The sequence below is a fragment of the Mastomys coucha genome, unplaced genomic scaffold (assembly GCF_008632895.1).
Source record: "Mastomys coucha isolate ucsf_1 unplaced genomic scaffold, UCSF_Mcou_1 pScaffold6, whole genome shotgun sequence".
In the NCBI taxonomy this organism is placed as follows: Eukaryota; Metazoa; Chordata; class Mammalia; order Rodentia; family Muridae; genus Mastomys; species Mastomys coucha.
Window position 1 is genome coordinate 103,056,227 of NW_022196912.1, and position 22,971 is coordinate 103,079,197.

Here is a 22,971-nt window from a genome sequence, read left to right on the forward strand (position 1 = left end):
CACACACACACACACACACACACACGAATGTGTGTGAATAAGACATTGAGCCCATCTCACTTCTCACTTCTTGTTTATTACATAGCTAGAAATTGTACGTTCTTGTATCTTGGTTATGTTGGAGGACCAAGTTGTATATCTTTCCATTATCACCACTAGAATTTGTTTAACTAGACATAGGCTGTAATGTAAGACTACCATGATCCCTTGATATCTCCAAAGCCTCATCCATATACTCTTGGTACCAGCTCAGAGACCAGAGGGTTCTCTTCCATTTCACCCAAGCACTTGATGAAAATGTGGGATGGACATGATCTGCTCTTCCAACTCAGCCTGCCTCTCAAGCAAGTCCCACTTTCTTTGCTTTCTGCTCTGTAGCTAGTGGCAAGTCTTAGTCACTATACCTCACTTTCCTCATACTGTGAGAAACATGTCTAGAAGATTGGTTAGGGTCCGCAAATTACTCGGGTATATATCTCTTCTGTCATAGATTAGTATTCCTGACAAGAATGGAAGTTAGCCCAATATTAATTTATTTTTATTTATATGTTCATGTCTGTGTGAGTGTAAGCCACAGGTAATTGAGGAGGCCAGAAGAGGGTGTCAGATCTCCTAGAGCTGGAGTTACAGGTATTGCAAATCACCTGAATTGGGTACTTGGAACCTAACAAACTTGGGTCCACTGGAAGAGCAGGAAGTATGCCACCTCTCTAGTCCCTACTTCTTATTTTTAATGGGAATTATTTTTAAAGTAAAATAGTATGTGAACATTGAAGATTAAAGGAAAAGTTTCTTTTCTTTCTCTCATTGTCTGTTATCCTTTTTCAGCATGAACAAATTCCCTTTTTGTAAGTCCTTTTGATGAACTGGAATAGAGATCCTCAGGGACTCTTGTCCCCTCTCTGACCTAAAGGGGAAGGATAGACACTTCTAAAATGGGGTAACTTGGGGTATGTTTAGAAGTGGCTCAGCAGGCTCCTGTGGAAAACAAAACCATAGAAGGTGAAGTTATTTTCTTAGAGAAGAAGTTGTGAAAAGGAGGATCAACATATGAAAGGACTAAGAGAGACAGGGATGATTGCAAAACTTGGTGGGTGGAGATTGGTTCATGTTTTCCTAGATGAGGGATTGGCTTTATCTTGGAAAGTATGAGTAAGGAGTTCCAGTCTCCAAACACAAAATCAGTAATAACTTTTTTTAAACCATCTCTAGACACACATGGATATGCATGCATACACACACACACACACACACACACACACACACACACTAAAACACCCCTCTCAAACAAACCAAAAACAAACTCCTAGGTGTCATAGGAAAGTAGATAGATATATAGTACATGACAGGTATTATATTATGTGTTCTTAATTGAAATACACAGATACAAAGGAACATACATCTATAAACAGAAGGTAGTTGCTCAGTCTATGAGTTTGCACATACTGAACACATTGAAGTATCACTGAAATTCTGAAATGAATTCCATTTCCTATTCTGATCCCTCTCCTCAGTAACCACCTATCTGATGATCAACAGCATTGAATAAATGTTTTTTTGCCTCTTTTCTACTTTATATAAATGAAACATATATAGTACATTCCCTTCTATCCATGCCTTATACTTGTTTCAGTATTCTATTTGTAAGAGTCATTCATACTGGGTCTAGAAATGAAGACTAGTCACTTTCAAATTTGGATATTACTTTTCATGAATAGATTAAAATTAATGTGTAGTCTGTGGTACAGGTAGACATTTGGTGATCTACTATAGAGAATAAGGCTATGAGCATTCTAAGATGTCTTTGGACACATTAAGGATTTCTGTTGGTATCTACTTAGTTGGGGAACTATGAAGTTATGAGGATTTAAACAGCATTCTGCTTTATTAGATATATCATCATGGTTTTAAGAGTTGTGTCTACATACAGTTTTACAATTGATGGAGCTCAAAATTACATTATTGGGTAACTACTATCAACCACTTCCCTTATTTGGATATACAAAGACCCAATGTTAAGTATCTATAATAATGAGAGTCTAGATTTAGATACAGCTGTGTCTGACCCAAAGCCAATGTTCTCCATTAGTCTCTAAACTATTTCAGATCTTAGAAGAATCTGTGCCTTGACCCCTCTTTGCTTGCAGCAGGGCCTTACTTATATATTAAAGTAGGTGCAGTGTTGAGAGTGAGTGGGGGTGGGTGGTGGGTTGTGATTTAGTTGAAGGAGTAAATTTCTGAGACTATTTAGAACAAACCTCCATCTGTCTTCAAAGTGAGAGAAGAAGCACTGTGCCCTATGCCTTTGCCCAAGGTCATGGGTGATGTGTATCAGCATATGAGTCTCAGATCACAGAGAATTCCTTCAGATATGGATGAGGCAGCAGGAGATGGAAGCTTTTGTCAAATTACCAAAGATTGATATGCTTACTTTTGATAGCATAGCATTACTAGAATAGTATTTATCAGGACTCTTGGTCTTGCCTCAACTCAAACTTGTGTAAATAAAAAAACATTTTAGTTTGTATAAAGTCCTAGAACTCTCTCCTTTCCAGACCTCATTAGATGTAGATTTTAAAGCAATGCTGTCATGCTTTCTTATGTGTCTTAGCTCTTCATTCAAAAATAATTATCTTTAATAGTAAAAGTGGTATTTGTCACCAAGTATTGACTTTGAGAGTTTAACAACATGGTAAAAAAGGATCATGTTGCCAATAATTCCAATTAAAGTTATGGCATTAAGTATAATTTGACTAAATTTGAAGGCAGACTTAACTCTAAATCATTGACTGTGACCAAGAGACTGGAATACCCTAATGAGCTAGCCTGGGTTATGTGAATTAAGGTGAATTTCATTTGAACAACACAAAATGGGACTGGTGGTAAAAAAAATCTTCTACCCATGGAATAAAAGGTGTAGTGAGCCCTTAGAGTCTGGAGAGGGGTCCAAGAAGGGAAACAGTTAAGGATGTTCTAGACTTTAGAGGAAAGATTGAAAACCCTACCCAGGTGTTACAGGGTATAGAGCAGATGTTGGACATCATCATGCCATCCTAATCATTCTAGTTTTAGACATTGTTCTGTCTCTTGAGTCTGTTTCAAACTCAACTAAACCTCTATGACCATTGGAAAAGGAGAGGAGTAGGTGGGGAGGGCAAATGGCAACCAGATCTTATGAACTATCCCGGTGGCAAATAGCCCACATAACAGAGTTGTGTGATGTCTCTCTTGCATCCTAAGCAGCCGGAATATGAGACATTTGCAAAGATGTTCACCCAACATTAAAACGGTGCTGTTCGACAATTATGTAAATTAGCTGGCAATTAGATAATGTCATTCACTTTCCCTCTCTAGCTTGGTTCCCACACAACAGATAAGTGTTTGGAACTTTAGTACTATCCTCAACCTTCCTTCTGGGTTCTGGAGCCAACCACATGATCCTCAACTGCCCGTGATGACCTGGGACTCAGGGGTGGGTGGCCATTGGTTGACTGGGTCATGAAGGTGCTTTGTTTTCCTTTGTCTCATTTCTTGAGCCTGGCAGTTTCTGCTAGATGACTGGAGAAAGATATAGTACAATTGCTAGTAGCAGTTGGGTGGGGGCTTTGAGTACTTAATATAAGTTCATATATAGCTTTTGGCCAGTTGACAAAATTCCCACAGGTAATGGGAATGCTCCCAGCTCAAGAAAGAAGCTTTAGGAGAAAATGTGGCCAGTCAGTAGTGTGTTGAGTCTTGATGGACTGGTTTTAATGACGCCAGGAACCTATGGGTTTAAAAGGTTAGCTTCTCTCATTCAGACCTCTTAATCCTTTCTGATGTATAGTGTGGGGATGTTGGTATCTGCAATGCTAATCTGACTGAGGGGGAAGGAAAGGAATCTGAAGGTGGATTCTCATCTGCATAGATTTGTTTGGTTTCCATAAAGCAAGATGGGTAAATTCCCACAATCCACTCTTTTAGGTGGCTGCCTGGGCATCAGTGTTCTTCATTCATTCACGGGGTTCCACAATTAGGCAGGCATTGTTTTGTCCTCCAAGACCACTTGGGGCTGGCATCTTGAAAAGTTGAGGGCATACTTAGCAGTGTTGTCCTTGTGTACAGTGGGTCATGTAGAGGTCTTGGCATGGAATAGAAGTCAAGGGACCTTATAGTGGATCTTAAATTCTGTTTATGGTTCACTCTTTGTATAGACATTTCACTGTTCCTGTTATGTGACAATGTCCTGTGGTAGTCACTCTAGTGAAACAGTTGCTTTCCCCAGCCCCCAGAGTGTCACTGTAGCAAGCAATCTAGTTCCAGTACCTGACTTATTTCTGTGATTTACTGTCTCCAAAATGAATTTGTTCTTCACCAGTTCATGATACCCTTTGGTATAACAGTGACTTACGCTGTGCTGTGCTGATCTAGTAGTGCTTGTGATGAGCTAGAGTTAGATAGACTAGAATTTCCCTTCTGGAGGATGCTGATTTTCAATCTGGTTGGCATATCTTATCCAATATACCAATCATATTCTTAGAGACTGTCACGTCTCCTGCCGTTACTTCCTGCTATTCTGGATTATTCTTCTTGGATGTTTACATGGCTAAATTTCATCTTGTCACAGACAAGATGTTGCTTGTGATGTTGACATATAGCTGTGGTGTGAGTATAGTTGATTTCCCTTTATCAAAGCAACACTAACCAGTGCACGTGTACCCCTCAAATACCTGCTAGTTACCATTAGTATATTTCTATTTTCATATTGAGTATCTCTTGAGTCTATGGGGGTGTACCCATGCTACACTCCAGGAAATACTGTTTAAGTAAAACACTTTCATAGAACCAAGACTTTTCTGATGATAAATTTGACCAGACTATTGTGAATATAGATGCATAATAGGGATTTGTCCCTGGTTAAAGGGATAGCATCTTTCTTTTTAAAGAACAGAATAAGCTGGCTTTGCTGATGTCTTTATTGTAACTAGAGTTGGCAGCAATGCTCCGAGGAGACCATTGAAGACCACTGCGAATTACCAACTGTGACAAGGAGTAAGAAGCAACTTGCACAGTCCTTGGAAATTACACAGATTGCTTTATCGGAACAGAGAACTCAGCAGTTTGGTTAGATAGAGCAGCAACTTTGTTTAGGATCCAGGTCCGGAGCTCAATGGATATTGTTGCCTTTCTAGTCATAATCAAAGACACTTGATTCACTGTGTGTCTGTGACAATTCTTAGCAATTCATAAATTTTCTCAATATTGTGTACATATACATTGCCCTCATCAGACACATACACCCCAACCTCATGTAGCACCCATTTCTTCTCATTTTAGAAAGAAACCAACCAGTGATCACTTATGATGTATAAAGCTTATGCTGGGGTCATACCACACTAATCTTACTTCTTTTTCCCTCAGTCTTGGAAAGAGGCCATTATTTCATCTGCTTTTCAAATTATTAAGTAGAAACACAAACAGGCTAAGAATATTGTTTCAAGTTTCATGGATAGGAATTAGAATCCAAACTCAGCTTTTCAAATTGTTTAACTTTAAAGTCTGTATTTTAAAGAAAGTTTCCCTGATATTTGGTTAGAGACTCTGGCCTTTTTGTCTAGTAATGCACTTTCCCTGATTCTTATGTTTATTTCTTTCTAAAGTTTAAGGTCTTGGACCTCTTATACTTAAGTAGTGGATGGCAAAGCTGAAAGAGAAAAAAATGTTTTTAATAGATAAGTAAGCAAATATTGTATATGGGTGTTTGAATGTTTTAAAATGTTAATGTTTCAAGTCTGGCTATTTCCAACAATGTGCTGACATAGCGTTGGGGAAATTCCACGACTTTTGCATTTAAATTTGTAAAATCTTAAGTGTGTACTTATGAGCTGGATTTAGGATCTTTCCCTGGCATGGGAGAAATGGGCCCCTGTCCTGTGTGAAGTACCTACATTGAAAAAGCATCTAGAACAGCCTGGGGGTATCAGCTCTTCATCAATCTTTGTGCCACAGGATGTAATAGTTGGTGCTTAGCCCTAATCTTCACCTCTTCTCTCCCTTCCCCAACAGGTCTTTTCTCTGGAGTCCTGGGAGCTCTGTTATGGGCAGTACTGACTCTGGCCAGCACCATGAAGCCTGAACCTGCTTCTGCTCTGCTCTGGGCCTCACTCCACCTGAGTACTCAGTTGCTTGTGGTTACCTTTCCCAGGGCCTGCTGCTGCTAGACTGTCAAACCTCAGTACTGGTTCTTGGCTTGGGCCTACCTTTCGCCTGGCTCACCTCCCGCTTTGGCACCCTGAGCTCCAGTCCTGTCCTTGGTATCCCTGACTAGAACAAGTTTGCCAGGAGGAAGACAATACAGAAGGCTTGTTGCCACCCTGGGCTCCTTCTCCTCCTTGAATCAAGGCCTCCGGATCCACATGGATAGCTGAGATCTTTTCTTGGAGAAAGATACTTCCTCCTCTCCTCATCCCTGATTTGCCTCACCCTGCATCCCCTGTCTGTTTCTTCTCCCTCTTTATTGGATTTCTTGCTTGTGTGACTATCTAGGGCTGTGTTGTTCTTTTTCCTCTCCTTCACCTTTCCTCCTAACATTCCTGTGTGTGTTCTTCTTGTGTCTTTTCTTGTACCACTCTGTTTTCTCTCTTTTCCCTCACAATCGCCTATCCCCTGCCTCCCGCCCCCACAGCTGATCCCTGGACTGCCTGCTCCTCTGTGCTCCGACCCAGCAGGCACCATGAGCTTTACCCTCCACTCAGTTTTCTTCACCTTGAAGGTGAGCATCTTTTTGGGCTCCCTGGTGGGGCTCTGCCTGGGTCTGGAGTTCATGGGCCTCCCTAACCAGTGGGCCCGCTACCTGCGCTGGGATGCAAGCACGCGCAGTGACCTGAGCTTCCAGTTCAAGACCAATGTTTCCACTGGGCTGCTCCTGTATTTGGATGATGGTGGTGTCTGTGACTTCCTCTGCCTTTCCCTGGTGGATGGCCGCGTTCAGCTCCGCTTTAGCATGGACTGCGCCGAGACCACTGTGTTGTCCAACAAGCAGGTGAACGACAGCAGTTGGCACTTCCTCATGGTGAGCCGTGACCGTGTGCGCACTGGGCTGGTGATTGATGGTGAGGGCCAGTCTGGCGAGCTACGGCCCCAGCGGCCCTATATGGATGTAGTCAGTGATTTGTTCCTTGGTGGCGTCCCCGCTGACATTCGACCTTCTGCCCTAACCCTCGATGGAGTACAGAGCATGCCTGGCTTTAAGGGATTAATGCTGGATCTCAAGTATGGCAACTCGGAACCTCGGCTTCTGGGGAGCCAGAGCGTCCAGTTAGAAGCAGAGGGACCCTGTGGCGAGCGTCCCTGTGAAAATGGTGGGATCTGCTTCCTCTTGGATGGTCATCCCACCTGTGACTGTTCTACCACTGGCTATGGTGGTACACTCTGCTCAGAAGGTAAGACCACCCTCTCTCACCTGCTGTAGACACTCCTGCTGGATTGGGTGAAGGCAGGAAGGCTGGCTAGATACCAGCTCTATGTGCTAGCACAGCCTCACTTGTATGGTAGATAACTGGACCTCTCTCTCTAAGGAGGTGAAACTCATCTCCTTGCTCTCAGTGGGGGAAAAACAGCATCAGATCTCAGCAGGAAGAGAATAGAGGCTATTCAACCATTCACTCTGACTCAACTCAAAGGGCTAGATGGTATAGACTGCTGAGTCTGTATTCAGCTCGGCAGGATTAGCAGAGTGGGAAACAAGAGAGTCATTGACAAGGTGGTTGGTTATCTCTGCCCCTCCTGACTCTTGGAGACTTGGAGCACTGTGGGTGGATGGTGAAATTCCACATTATATCTTCCTCATGACCTAAGCCCAAGCTTCACCCATACAGAACATAGAGGATGCTCTGCACATGGTCCTGTTACAATTCAGTCCTGTTATGCCACCCCTTAGGCTATGAGAGGCATCTAGAAGCAGTCACAGAATCCTTTTGAGAGCCTTCTGTCCTTGTTCTAGCAATGAGACTATTCTACAAGGCTCCACCTTAAATATGGTTTCCTTTCCTGATTGTTTCATATGCTGAGATATGTGTGAATAGACACAGGGCTGGACTGGAGCCATGTCCAGTCTAGTGTCGCTTGGAGTTCCTCAAGCGACACTAGACATATCTAATTACAGCTTGAGAAAGATTAAGAGATGGAAAGAGGGAGGGAAGAAGAGCATGGAGGGAGTAAAGAAGGCAGAGAGAGAAAGAGAGAGAGGAGAAAGAGGAGGGAAAGGGAAAGAAAGATTTACCTGCAAAGAACTTAAGCTGGCCTCACCTTGCATACTAAGTTCCTAACTTCTGTTTGGTGTTAGATCTGAGGAAGCACTTTAATATGGCAAATATAAATATAAATAAGATTTAATTGCTGGCCCTCTGCACTCCCTTTGGGCTCCGATTTGGGGACGAGAAATCACTGAGGTGATCAAGTATGTGGGAGCCAGTGAGGGCAGGTGTGTGTCTTGAGAGGTTAGGTTAGGATATGGAGGCTGTGGGATCCACAGGTATGTATCTTGAGAGGGTATGGATGTGAATGGGTTACACCATGATTCTTCTTGAGATGTTTTGTATTGCTAAGCATTCAGGCCTCTTCATGGAGGTGCTGATGTTCTGTAAGGAAGACTAACCCCAGCTGAGCAGTAAGATCACCATGGAGGAGCTGAAAAGCTTTCCAGCCATACCTAGGCTTATTACATCTGCATCTCCAGGGGTGGGATCTCATCAACTCTCTATTTTTAAAGCTTCTCATATGATCCCAATGAACTATCAAGGTGAAGAGCCACAGGACAGAGTCAAAGAAGTCAGAGTAATGTTGGCAATCAGGTTCCCTTCTTGGGGATCTTAGTCTCATTAATAAAAGAATTTAAGAATGGACTCAAAAAAAAAAACCTTGAGGAAACCTTTATTAGATTAAGACATGCAAGTAAGCAAGCAAGCAAATGGCAGGCAAGCTGTAATCCCAGAAAAAGAGCTATAACTCCAGTAGAGGAGAGGAGAAGGGAAGCCTTACCATTTGAAGTAATCTGGCATAGAGGCCAATTGCATGGTGAACAAGCGCCCACATGGTTGGAAGGTGAGTTTTAAAGAAAGAATTAAGACCCCCAAAGTACCAGAAAAGCACACTTAGGCTATGGCTAGGATCTGAAATACAAAGACAGAGAGAAGAAAAGGGATGCTGATGTCTATCTAAAAGACTCAGAAAGGTGCATGGACTCAGGCAAACCTCACGCGGTTCCTAAGGGGTGGGACTTCGAGGAAGGAAGAAAATCTCATGAAAGAAATAACTCTTCCACCAATCTCTTCAAAGTAGCTTAGGGTGAACTTGCCTTCCAAGAGATGGTCCTGTCTCCCTGATAGGTGGTCTCTTAGCCAGGCCATTTACATGCCCAACTGGAATGCTAGTTCTCCACCCTGGCCAGATATTTCATTTTCTTGACCAGGAGGAAATAGTTTTCCCTTAATGGGCCTTTGATGCTGTGTCAGGAGGGTGGGGCCAGGTAAGTATCTTATTCCTCCTTCCCAGGATCTGTTCAGGTAAGAACCTACTGCTTTAGGTTTTGTTTTTTTAAGAGTGTGTTTGTGGGTATTCTTAAAGTAGTTTGAGAATTGTTCATCCCTTATAAAGCAGTTTATGCTTGTTATAAACTTTATGTACTAGGAGCTATGTTAAAATATTTTTAAAGTCAAAACTAAATTGATTTTTACAGGTGGAACATGTTGGAGATTGACATGTTGGGAACTGGGTTGGAGGTCCCATTTCAGGATGTACATTGGGCTGATATAGAAATGTTCTCCAGCTGTCCTGCTTCTGTTGCCTACTGGCTGGGTTTTACATCTCTCTTCCTGTGGCTGGACCAGGCACATATGATGTCAGGAGATGCTGTGCACATATGGTGGCCCTTTAGGTCCACAGAAATATCCAGCCTGAGGTTCCCAGACTACTTCCTTCCCAAGATATTTAGAAATGGGGTTCAACACATTGTCATCTGTAGATGACAATGTCATGGTGTAGTGTATAAGGTTGGACACCCTTGTGGGCTTTGATTCTTTCTCATTGAACTCATAGGAAGAAAATTGGTGGAGTAAGGACCAGAGCTGACTCAAACACATAAAGTCACACTGTTGGAATGCAGCTATTTAAGGGCTTCTTACAAGCAGGTGCTTTCCGGAGCCAATTGACTCTCCAAAGCTTCTTCCTGAAGACACCGCTGACATGATTACTTTCTCATTTGCCCAGAGGATCTGTGATCTGTTCTGTTCTCAGAACCTACACTGAAAGCTGGCATTCTTCCTTGAGGAGGCCAGGGTGTCTGCAAGTGTGTTGCTGATCATCTCTGATTATGTGTGTGTGTGTTGGTGTTTGTGTGCGCTTCAAAAAACTCATTTCCTCCAGGCAGATTTGGATCAGCAATTTCAGCAGGAAGAATCAACACTGTATATATATATATATATATATATATATATATATATATATATATATAAAATTTGTCTTTTCTCTATTTTTGTATGTATGTGTTATTCAGTCCTCGGTGGAATTTCTTCAGAACACATTGAATGCAGTTGATTTTTTAATGCTTAAATGCAATATGTATATTTTAATAATTGTTCTTTCTGAAAGGTTCAGATTTCTTCTCCTGTACAGAGAGAAGCAGAGCAAATAGACTCTGTGATAACTAACATCTCGAAAGCCTGGAAACAGAATGACCCAACGGTTTTGGTGAAAACCAATATTGGGGAGGTGATGGAATTTACTGTGGATGATTTGAAGCCTGCTGATCCTAGTAATTGTCATCATGTGTGGCCAATGACAAAACTGCACTAAAGATTATTACAAAATTATCTGTTGTACGCACACATTGGTTGGAGAGTAAGCATAAATACTTACCTGTCAAATGTGGAAGGGGAAGCTGTTTCTAAGTGTCAAGCAGATATTACACATCGTGATGAAGAGCCTAAACGCCTGCCATGTTCCTAAAGATAATGTGAAGTGGGTAATGGCATGCAGCCACACCTTTTCCTCCTCATATCACACACACACACACACACACACACACACACACACACACACACACACACACACCACAGAAGAGAAATCAGGTTACTTTCTCACAGTAGTGGGTCCTATGTATCAAGCACCAAATTGTCCTAGTTTGATGTATGGACCTTTCCATTTGAATGCGTGAGGATCTGCTTGATGCTTTACCAGTTCTGAGAGCAGGGCCAACCTGGTGGGTTCCTGCAGCTTCCTATAGTATAGTTGGGGCCTGTTGGAGCTATCCTTAGCAGTCCAATAGTGTGCAGCAGGCCTACAGTGTTATTGTTTTCTTGAATTCTCTGGTTCTACATGCCTCAAAGGCTCTGAAATGTGCCCATCCTGTAGCCCAGAAAGAACAGACAGGTTCACCCATCTCTTTATGTGCTTTGGGCTTTTCTGATTCCATCTGAGAAGAGGAGACGACAGAGATGTTGTGGGAGACCTGAGCCACCCAAGGGTAAGGTAGCAGACATACTGCCTTTTCTCTTGGGTCTCTGCAGGCAGACTGACTTCTGAACTTGGGAAAACTGCAGTTTGCTGCTCATGTCCTCAGTAGACACATGATATAAGCATCATGACACACGATATATGCATAGAGAAGAGGTTTTAGGTTTTTACTTTTAGGTATTATGCTTATAAACCAGATGTTTTGATTCTCCACCAGTAAATGTCCATAAAGACAGAAGAAGGTCAGATAAAAAAGTTTTAAAATAATGAATGTGGTTTGGAATTTAGTGAGGGCACCATGGCCCAGCACTTTTCATGGTCCTTTTGTCTAGTTCCATCCTATGATGGGAGCCTTGAGGCTTAGCAGCCAGAGAGTAAACAGCTGTCCCCAGCTTCCTTTAGGGACAAGTACCCTCATAGGTTCTGGAAAATTTGTTATTTCCCTTAAATGAGTTGAGATAATTATTTTAAAGGGTTCTTAGTTATGAAAGTACACACGCTGAATTTCTCAGCAACCTTATAGTTGTGAAGCATCAATTCATTGCCAAGGCATACAAAACTTAGTCCCAGTTTCCCTGACGATTTCATCGAACATGAAGTCAGCCTGTTGTGGGAGGGCAGGAAGAGGGAACAACAGAGAAGGTCTGAGCTGACCTGTTCTCCTGAACGAATCTCAAAAGATGAGCCTACATGATATCACACATCATTTGGTTGAGAAGTAGTCAAGCTGGTTTGATTGATGTCTCATCACTGCTGTGTGGTCTTGGTTTACCTCCCAGAAAGCAAATTTCAGTGACTTTTCTTTCTATTGAAAATTGTACCTCTCTTCTCCAAGTAACAGAACCAGAGAATGGCATCCTCCCAGAGGAGCTGACTTACACCTAAGCATTCTCCAAGGTTCTCAGGATAGTGTTATGGTACCAGGAGTGCCCCAGTTGGAACTTTCTGTTGAAGTCAAACATGGTCATCTCCTGTCCTTTTTCTGAATATACACTCTGTTGCAATTGTCACATGGCAATCCGTGTCAACTCTTAAGGCCTTGGAAGCCTGGGGATAAGGACGCAGTGAGCAATCAAATGAAGAAAAGTAGCTTCCTTCCCCACACTTCTCTGTGGTAGAGAGTAGGAAGAGCAGCAGAAAGGTCTTACAATGGACACAAAGGAGGGACTGTGCTCCGGAGTCCTGACTCCCCACCTCGTATTCAGATTTTCTGTGGGATCAGCCCCTGCTCTCTACCAGCCCATCCCAGCCAGCCAGCCAGCCAACAGGGGCTGTCGCTAAACGGAGCTTGAATAGGGGTCTGATTGCTCCTTTTTCCTCCTATCCTTCTGATTACCAAGTGAGATTTCCTGGGTATGCTGTATGCTAAATGGCAGAACAGCCGCCTGCCACTTGCTCCAATTATCCCTCTTTTAACTGCTGAGGGAAGAACAATTTTTCTAATCTCTCCCTCCCATAACATCCCTGCCTCCGCCCTTAAAGAAATAAGACCCCCTTTCCTTGTTCTCCGTTCACTGGACCGAGAGCAGCTTTCCTTTTCCTCCTTTGCAGAGACCGAACACCAGCTGCAAGCTGAAAAGGGTGTGGGTAGTGGAGAATGATTTGGACCACATTCAGCAAGGTTGAGGGTCAGGCAGGCATTGTGCCAGGAGCCTTGGAGTGGCATGTGAACTTGAATTTGCATTTGGTAATGAGATACCGCAGGCCCAGCACTGGGGGCTAATTATTTTCAAGACCCCTATCTCCCTTTGCAGACCGCATTGGAAAAGATGGTTTCTGGTTCCTGGGGCAGCTGCCCATCAGCTGAGTCCCCCTCCTTCATTTACCATGAAGAGAGGTGGGTTTTAGGATGTGCTTGGGGGATGGGATGAGGATGTGCATGTGCCCTCTGGCCACTGGATTGCCACTTTACTCATTGGCTCTGCAGAGTAGGTCATAGTAATGAGTGCTTTGGGGTATGGTTCTGCCCAGATCAGTTGTCCTGTGGACACAGTAATAGAGGAGTTATTATCACTATTGCCATTGTAGAATATTGCCATGTACCTGAAATTCTGGTACATTCATATTTATTGGCTCATCTAATCCTTACAATCCTGTAAGGTCAAAATGATGGACATCAATTTTGCAGGTGAAGAAAAAGGGGCAAAGAAATTTGGAACTCAGACAAAATTTAGGACAGTGGCTAAGAGTATGATCTCTGGGGCAAAAATAATCCAGACTGAAACCATTCCGTCCATTTATAGGCTGTAAGTGTTTGGATAAAGTTTGTGAGGTATCTTCATTAGTAATAATAAATAACAATAACCGGCCACACCTAAGAACCACAAAGAATTTGCTTGAAAGCCATGTGGTTGTAACTGCTCTGCATGTATGTAATAGCTCTTCAATCCACTCTTGACCCACAACTCTAATTCTACCTTGTAGGTAAGGAACTCGAGAGATGGGGTCAAGTGATCTGTCTGAGATTGTGCTGATAAAAGGCAAATCTGGACTTGGTACTTAGACTCTCTGGCTTTAGAGCTCACCCTCTTCATCATGTTCTGTTATGATCATAAGAAACCAGATCTCAGAGTTTCTGAGAGTAGTGAATGAGTCAAAGTGTAGGAAGCTCCCTGCATAGTCTCTTGGCTTTGGGGCTCCTGGCCTGTGTAAGAACAGCTGTGTATCTGTGTGGCTTTGCAGAAGTTTCAAGGCATTCCTTTGAGCTTTGTCCACCTCCACCATTTTCATGTATCCCAGTTTTAAATATGCTGAAACAAAAGGAAGGGGACTTCCAGGGACACACACACACACACACACACACACACACACACACACACACACACACAAAATCAAGTACTATTGCAGTGTGCCTGCAGTCCAAAAGCATGGGGTTGCTAACTGTGATTTTCTCAGATGGACCCTATCCATTGCATGTGGCTCCCAAGCAGCCAAGCAAGTCAGAGAGCAGCTTCATCTTTGCAAATGGATGAGGAGATGCAGACCCCCTGGGTGTCACTGAACTTGTTATGTATAGAAGGTGTGAGGCTGAGCTTGGTCACTGACTTCTCTTAAGATGGAGTGCCCAGACCCCCAACATGACATTTTATTCCCACTTAGCTCCCCTCATTAACACAAATGGCCTGTGTCTCTATCCTGAATTGGAGCATTGCCTCCCTGGACTTCTAAGATAAGCAAAATGTCAAATTCTGGGTGCAGGAGGTTATCAGCTGGACCAGTCCCAGGAGCCTTGCTGATCCCAGCCAGTGAGAGCAAGAGAGAATATGAGAAAATATGAAAACAGATGAAAATGAGCGTTTGGTTCCCATTCTAAAGACTCCAATTTGCAGCAAAGTAACTGGAGGCTGGACAGCGCTACAGCAGCTGGAGGAGCATCGATGGAGGAGAACAATTCTTTCAGAGTTAACGTTTGGGTTCCTAGGTACCAGGAGATGCCCATCACCCACTTGGAGCTAGTGAAAAATGGAGGCTCCTGGGTTATTTTATCAGGCTTCTGATTTCCTGCTGCCTTCTGTTTTCCTTCACATGAAACACAACCAAACTCCTTTATCTGTGTTATTCTTCTCCTTTTCTTTGCATGTGTGTAAGAGGAGGGGCAGGATAACTGAGGTGGATTTATGATGATGAAATTAAACCTTCACTAAATCTTAACTTGATTGAGCCCCCTTACAAGGTACCAGACCTAACCTTAAGGACCTCCAGATATCATGGGCTTCCAGGTACCACCTCGCTGCGCCCAACCTGGTGGGGAAGACTCGTTGCTGTCCAGCGATAGCAATGTCATGCTGAGTGTGTATGTGTGTGTGATTCTCTCTAACCAGTGACCACACTTCATCACAGACACGTGTGCCACTTTATAACCAAAAGAGTTGGAAGATTTATGGGATGGGGTGGGGAGTGGAAGGAGGGAAGGTATGGAGGAATACACCTTGTAAAGGGGAGGAAGAGGTAAGTTAGGAATTGTTTGCAAGTATTTGCCACAGATTCAGAGGTATAAGCTAGTATTTAAATGGAGGGATGACTATAGTCATTCTCCCAGGCTTTTCTAGTTTAAGTGGGTTGTTTGATTTGCTTAGCTCTCTGGGGCTATGTTGCAGGTGACAGGCTGTGGCCAGCAAAGAAGAAGGATAAAGCATGGCTCCCCAGGCCTGTCTTCCTGATCTGTTTGGAAAGCGACACTACCAGTGGGTTGTTATTACTGTTGCTGCTCCCCAGGAATTGGTGTCTTTGGGTGACCTATTTAAAAGCAATATGGGGCCCCCTTCAAATGTGTCATTGTCTGTGCCTGCTTTTAGGCCTTGACTGCTATCCATGAGGTTCCTAGCTGCTATATTTTCTAAAGTTCTCTTTTCTTATAATCCCAGGAACCAATAGCTTTAAAAATAAATTGACCTCATAGTCAGCGGGCTGAACTGCTTATGTCTTTATGCAGTGATAAACCTGGCTTTGCATCTAGTCCTAGAAATGATGAAAGCTTTTAGCTTTTGCAGGGATAACCCTATAGTGTGCAAGGAAAACACAGGCTTGAAAGTGGTATTGATGACAGACGGAAAGGCAGGGCAAGAACTGTGGGGCCGTTCAGCTTCTTGTACAGGCTTTCCAGCAGTGAAATATTTAGGAGCCTTATTTAGATGAATACAGTGTGTGCATGTGTGTATGCATATATATGTGTGTATGTATGTGTTTATATGTATGTGTTTATATGTGTGTATATGTGTATATGTGTGTGTAAGTATATGGTATGTGCATGTGTGAAGGCCAGCTATTGTTCTATTGTTCTATTGCCTACCTTTTTTTAAAAAGGAGGATAGTATCTCTTTCACTAGCAAGGAATTTACTAAGAACACTAGGGTGGCTACCCAGTGAGTCTTCAGTAGCTACCTGTTTCCATCTCCCTAATCCATACCACATTTACTCCTAAAAATAAGGGCTCTGAGGATCAAACTCAGGTCCTCATGTTACAGGGCAAGCACTTTACCAATTGAGCTATCCACCTCCAACTACAGTGTCTCTGCAGCTAAGAAAATGACAGGGGAGTTTTTCCTCCAAGTTTCACAGTGAGACACTATTCACCTCTCTCTCGTCATTTCGCTTCTCCTCTGCTGGTTTGGTTTTCCTAAAGTTGTTTGGTGTGGCAGTATGAAGTTTGTAGAAGAAAGACTCTTTGCAGTCTTGTGACAGTTGTAAACACTGGGGCTGAAATCTCTACCTTAGAAGACAGTACAGTCCAGACAACCCCGTAACCGCTCCTGTAGGTGCGATTGGAAGGATGTTGCCCGCAGCCCTGGAACACAGAGAAAATGCCCTGAGAGAGTGTACAGCTTATTTACTTAATAAACTGTTTTCAAATAAAAAGGAGGACACCCCTTGTGAGGCGAGATAAGCTGGATAGCAGAGCTGAAATCACTTCCTTGTGATCCAAGCAGCAGGAAAAGGGCCAGGGAGGCTGGGAGGTCATCGGACACTCAAGGATTCTCCCTTCCATCTCACTTTCTGAAGCTTCTTGCCTCTCCAGATGGGGCCCTGTTTCTTGCACACTTAGTTCTGAAGGGCTAAATGGAATGGGAAAGAGTGGACTTGGAGAGTGCTGAGCCTCAGATCTGAGGGATCCCAGAAAGACTAATCCTCCTGCAGTCTATGTCAGAAAGGACAAGGCTGCAGCCTGCCTTCTTCTTGGGGGATGTGCTGAAATCCAAAGGGGCTCTTGCTGTGCAGAAGAAATCTATGATATTAGAAGTACAGATCCCATGACTCGTTTTGAGGACTGTAACATGTTTCTATGGCCTTCCAGCTGTGATCTTTCCATGGAAGCCAAAGCACATTTTAAAGGATGCTGGGATGCTGACTTTAAGGTGACTTTAAGGTCAATTAGGTTTAACTACTTATTTGTCTTGACTTACAATTAACTACTACCCTCTGCAAAATAAGCAGCATCAACAGCAGGCTAGTCACCTGTAATGATGCGGGGCTTGGTGTTTTTCAGGTTAGTTTAATGTATCTCTAATTTACTCAGGGTATCAAGACTCTCTGTCTTCAGGCCACACTATGCTCCCCAGCCACATCAATGTCCCATTCCATTTAGAGTAATTATTTGTGGGCCATGTGGGTAAGGAGGATGAATGAGAGGGTAGCTGGGTACTGATCTTTCTAGATTTTTTTTTTTTTTTTGCAGGAATTAACTATATGTCAAAGTAAAATTCATAAGAGATTCTCTTGCCATTGAGGGTATTTTCAGATTGTAGCCTGAGGGCTACATGCACCCTGGGATAGCTGTGAATATGGCCCAACCTGAAACCTTACTTAAAGCATAAGATTCTTTTTTGATGTTTTCCATAACTTTAATGCAAAGCTTAGACTTTGCTAGAAATTTTCCCCATGCGAGTATAGACTGGAATACACTATATAAATTCTCTCCTGGACCTCAATCAAGTGAGGCCAGTCTTGGCTCTTGGTTAACCCTGTATCAGCTGTTATGTTGTTGACATGATAGTAAATAACAAGGAACAAGTTATCATAAATTTTATGATTTAAACTGGTTTATTTTATAAATGACTCTATTTTATATGTATGAGTGTTTTCCTACCCAGATGTCTGTGTACCATGTGTGTGCTTGGTACTGGCAGAGGCCAGAAGAGGGCTTTGGATCCCTTGGAAGTAGAGTTATGGATGGTTGCAAACCCCTGTGTAGGTACTGGGAACCAAATCTGGGTCCTCTGCAAGAGCAGCAACTACTCTTAACCATCATTTTCTTCCCCTTCCCAAATAGCTTACTTTAAAAAGAGGCTGTGGGCATAATTTTGAGTTCAAAAAGGGAATTTGAACAATCCAGGTGCCATGGACCACACCCAGCTATTGAGAAGTAGGTGTAATTTGTAAGAGTTGACATGTATTCAGGATCCGTGGGGTTTAGTGCTGTCAAAAGTTTTATGTGTACTCATCCCAATTTTCAGCCTTGAGTTAATGCAGGGTGGGAATCTCCCTCCCTCCCCCATGTATATAACCTCAGCTGTATCTTAATGTGTCTCTTGGCTCTCTTCGGCTTCCCTGTCCTTAATGTACGTTGTGATTGCTCAGCTAGGTTTTCCCATTCATGTTACAGGGTTGTATGTGAGGATGGACTCTCCTTAGGAACTATAAAACACAAAACTAAGAAGGGGTTTTGTAAACAAAACCCACCACCAAAAAAGAGTCTTTTGAGCTTATTTTCAAGCAGAGCTAACCAAAAAGAATATATATATGCTTAACAGAGATTCAATAAAAGCTGTCCCACATAAACACTACCTTTCCCACTGAAAGAGAGATGGTATTTCTAATGATAGCCAGTGTGGTCTAGGTAATGAATGAATTCAGTGACTCCTTTATTCAACAGACACTATTAAGCTCATATGCATAGAAACCTGAATCTATCCATGAGTTAGTGAATCCTTACATACCAATAGGCAAACTCAGACAAATAGGTAGACACTGAAACACAAGCCTTTACTCTTTTTCCTTTGTAATTTGATATACACACAGAATTGTGTGAAGAGCATGTCTGACACACAGCAGACACTCAATAAGAGTTTGTTACCTTAATATAGCATATTGTGTATAACCCTGAGAGGTACATTTGTGTTTCAGTGTCTACCTATTTGTCTGAGTTTGCCTATTGGTATGTAAGGATTCACTAACTCATGGATAGATTCAGGTTTCTATGCATATGAGCTTAATAGTGTCTGTTGAATAAAGGAGTCACTGAATTCATTCATTACCTAGACCACACTGGCTATCATTAGAAATACCATCTCTCTTTCAGTGGGAAAGGTAGTGTTTATGTGAGACAGCTTCTATTGAATCTCTGTTAAGCATATATATATTCTTTTTGGTTTGCTCTGCTTGAAAATAAGCTCAAAAGACTCTTTTTTGGTGGTGGGTTTTGTTTACAAACCAACAGTTTTCTGTAACAATTATAGCCAGCCGCTAGCATAAGATCATGTAAATGCTTGTGAATGGCTGTTTGAGACAGGCATGCTGTTGTCACTGGAGATGGAAAGGACCCATTAGTTCCTGTAGATTCCCTGGAGAAGCTAAGCCTCACTGGGATCAGGATAATTGTTCTTAGATGTAGAAAAAGCAGTCATATAGAGGAGGAAGTGGATACCTGGGCAGGAGAGCTGAATAAACTAGAACTACAAAGGAAAAGTTAGATGATTAGTTAGGACCACTGGCCCATAGGTCGCATGCTTTGTCAAGTGGTATCATTGAGGGGTACATAGGATGTTGATGTGGACCTGGGAGAAGGGTGCCTGAGTAGCATGTGCATACCCTCAACCCAAGGATTCCCTGGCTCTGGGATTCTCTGAAACCAGACCCTCCCACCCATTTTATCATGTACACCTGCCTTTCAGTGTGTGGTGTGTGGTGTAGTGTGTGTGTGTGTGTGTATGTGTGTTCTAAACAAGAGGCTTTTACTTTTATTTATTTATTTTTTTAATTTATCATTTTTTATCCATTTAAATTTCAAATAATATCTTCCTTCCAGGTTACCCCTCCACAATTCCCCCATCCTATGTATTCTCTCTCCCCACTACCCTTTGCCTCTATGAGGGTGGTGCTCTACCCATTCACCCACTCCCACCTCATCCCCTCTAACATGCCCCTATGATGGGGCATCAAGCCTCCCTCCCCTCCCATTGATGTCAGATAAGGCCATCCTCTGCTACATATGTATCTGGAGTCCTGGCTTCCTCCATGTATAATCTTTGGTTGGTGGTTTAGTCCCTGAGAGCTCTGGGTGGTCCAGTTAGGTGATATTCTTCTTCCTATGGGGTTGCAATTTCCTTCAACTCCTTCAGTCCTTCCCCTAGCTTTTCCATTGGGGTCCCTGGGCTCAGTCCAATGGTTGGCTGTAAGTATCTGCATCTGTATTAGTCAGGTGCTGGCAGAACCTCTCAGGGAACAGCCATCTCAGGCTTTTAAGGGAGTGTGGATCAGCAGCTTAAAAAAAACAGGTAAGAAAGAATTTAGGAAATATAAGAAAGAAATAGACAAACACAGTTATCTCACATGCAATTTTTCACACATAAACATTCAGCTACTGGGAGACCATTGTAAAGATGTTCTTTGTTAATGAGGGCTTTTGTTCAGAAAAGCTTGGTGGCCACTTAACAGAAGGGAACTCAAATCTACAGTCTCTATAGCAGCTACTGTAATAGCATCTCACTCCCAGAGTTTACACTGTTAGGTGGAGGTTGATTCTAAAATACCCCTGATACCAGAGTGGCTGTTCTTGATGGTCTCCCTGTGTCTGGTGGTCTTGTTGATCTGGTCAGAATCTCCAGAAGGTCCTCAGTTACATTTTATCCTTTGGAGGCCTCACAGCTGCTAATATTACCCCAAAGTTGTTTTCCGCTGAAAAAAAGCACCTGCTGGGGGCAAATTTGATTTCTTTAGGGTAATTTCTTGCAAAGCAGACTTTGATATATAACATCAGTGTGGTAGACTATGCCTTCTATAACTACTGGAATAGGTTTATTTATTGAATGTCTGTTAAGTGAGGGACTATTATCTACTATGGTGGTCTCTGGCCTTAAAGACCTTATGCTCTAGTTTGGAACCCCAATAAGCAGAGAGGCACACACGTGTCAGAACGACTCTAGGACCAGAGACAGAAAGGGAGTTGGAAGTAGGAGAAAACTTCATAGAAGAGATTCTGGGGCAGGACTTGTAAGTTTTAGTTGGCAGACTGGGAGGAAGAAGCATTCAGGTGCAGTCCTGGGAATCAGTTGGATACGAATGCTGTTTGCAGGACTTAGAGTCATTGTATGTCATGGTCTGCAGCCAACAGGAGGGTACGAGAAGAACAGCTAGGTGGGGAAGCCTTCAATGCTTTGTAAGAATTTTGAACAGTTTTCATGGTTAGAAGCCTTTGGAAGTTTTTAAGTGGGATAAGTGAGAGGCAAGTTTGAAGTTTAGGACAGGGTACCTGATGGATTAGTGATTGGAAAGCTTCAAGCCAAAAGGTCAGAGGGAAAGTCTTGTGTGAGTTTGTGACACAGAGCATATATTGGATAAGGAGTCATAGGAGAAGGGCTTCTAGCTTGTGTCAAGTTGATGTAAGACTAGCCAGCACAGATGGCTCTGGGTACAGGTGTCAGGTATGGTGCAGGGGAGGAGGGAAAAGTTTGGACATGGAAGGTTAGCCCAGGGAAGGACTATGGTTGACAGGAAAGAAGCTTGAAGTCAGATCCCTGGGAAGCTTCCTATCTAAGACTGTAGAGACAAGAGAATCTGTAAGACAGCCTACAGTAGAGGACCAGAGACATACAGAAGGAAAGAGTAGACAAAGGAAAGTTCTTTAAAATTCTCTGCTGGTGAAAAAATGAGAGTCTGAGGTTTTCCAACACAGTTGAAATCACACTTGAATTTAATAATCTGGCTGAGGATTGGCTTCATTTGTTTCAAAGGGTATTCTTGTTGGCATTTCTTTTAACTTCAATTAAGTAAGGTCTACCCATTTTAAAACATGACTACAAATAGAAACTTGGTTTTCCTAGACAGGTAGCAAGCCTGGGGGTTTGGGGGTGTTTTACATGGTAGAGTTTCTGTCTCTGAAATGTAGTGACATTTTTGAGAATTCTGGAATTTTGCTTAAGAATGCTTTTGTTTTAATCCCAGGTGTAGGGATGTGGGGCTGCTTCAGACTGTCCACAGCAGCTGATTATGATTTGCTTCATGCTCCAGCAGAAATGTGGTTTTGCCAGTTGTTGATAATTTCTGTAATTGTGTGATATTTGGAATTCTGGGAACTAGGCAGGGTCCCTGGAGGTGGGGTAAGTGTTGGTCGTTTAGTGAGGTTGATTACTTTGTTAGTACCTGTGGTCAAAACAAACAAAAGGAAAGAAATTAGATTCAGGGATCTCTCTCTCTCTCTCTCTCTCTCTCTCTCTCTCTCTCTCCCCCTCTCTCCCTCTCTCCCTCTCTCTCTCTCTCTCTCTCTCTCTCTCTCTCTGTCTTCTCTTCCCTCTCCCTCTCCCTCCCTCCCTCTCTCCTTCTTTTTTCCTCCCTCCTCTCCCTCTCTCCTCCTTTCTCCTCCTCTTTCTGTCCTCGTATAGATAGCTCTCCTATCTAGTGTTAGTGGGGTGAAATTGTGGGGTAGGAGATAAAGGGTAGGGAAAGAAGATCCCACAAAATAGCAAAGACTAGCTACACATAAAGTACCAGAGTCTCAGAGATCTGAAAGAAACAAGCCAGAGAAATTAAGGGACTTGCAAAATTTGTGTACTTTCTTGAAGCTCATGCTTTTAAAATGTGTGTACCTTATTTAGGTTTTTCCCAGAGTCAGGTATCTACTCTTAGGGGTATCATCTCAATGCTTTATCCCTTCTTCTGGAACTAGGGGAGGGATTCCTTTACCTTCTCTGGTCCCAATGGGCTGAAAGACCATGAGGCTTCACCTCAGGGATGTTGGAAGATCCAGGTTCAGCTAGCAATGTAAGTGCG

The 22,971-nt window shown here is 42.8% G+C and overlaps 1 protein-coding gene across 22 annotated transcripts in view; it reads left to right on the forward strand.

Moving 5' to 3' along the window:
• Positions 1–22,971, forward strand: part of Nrxn3 (neurexin 3) — a 1,683,426-nt gene that overhangs the window by 147,053 nt on the left and 1,513,402 nt on the right. For all 22 annotated transcript variants that reach the window (XR_004114172.1, XR_004114173.1, XM_031355959.1 and 19 more), the window contains one exon: positions 6,046–7,421. Coding sequence is in view for 20 of the 22 variants with exons in the window: in XM_031355959.1 (XP_031211819.1) it covers positions 6,713–7,421 (709 nt within the window). In the remaining 2 variants the exon portion in view is untranslated. The remainder of the gene's footprint in view (positions 1–6,045; positions 7,422–22,971) is intronic.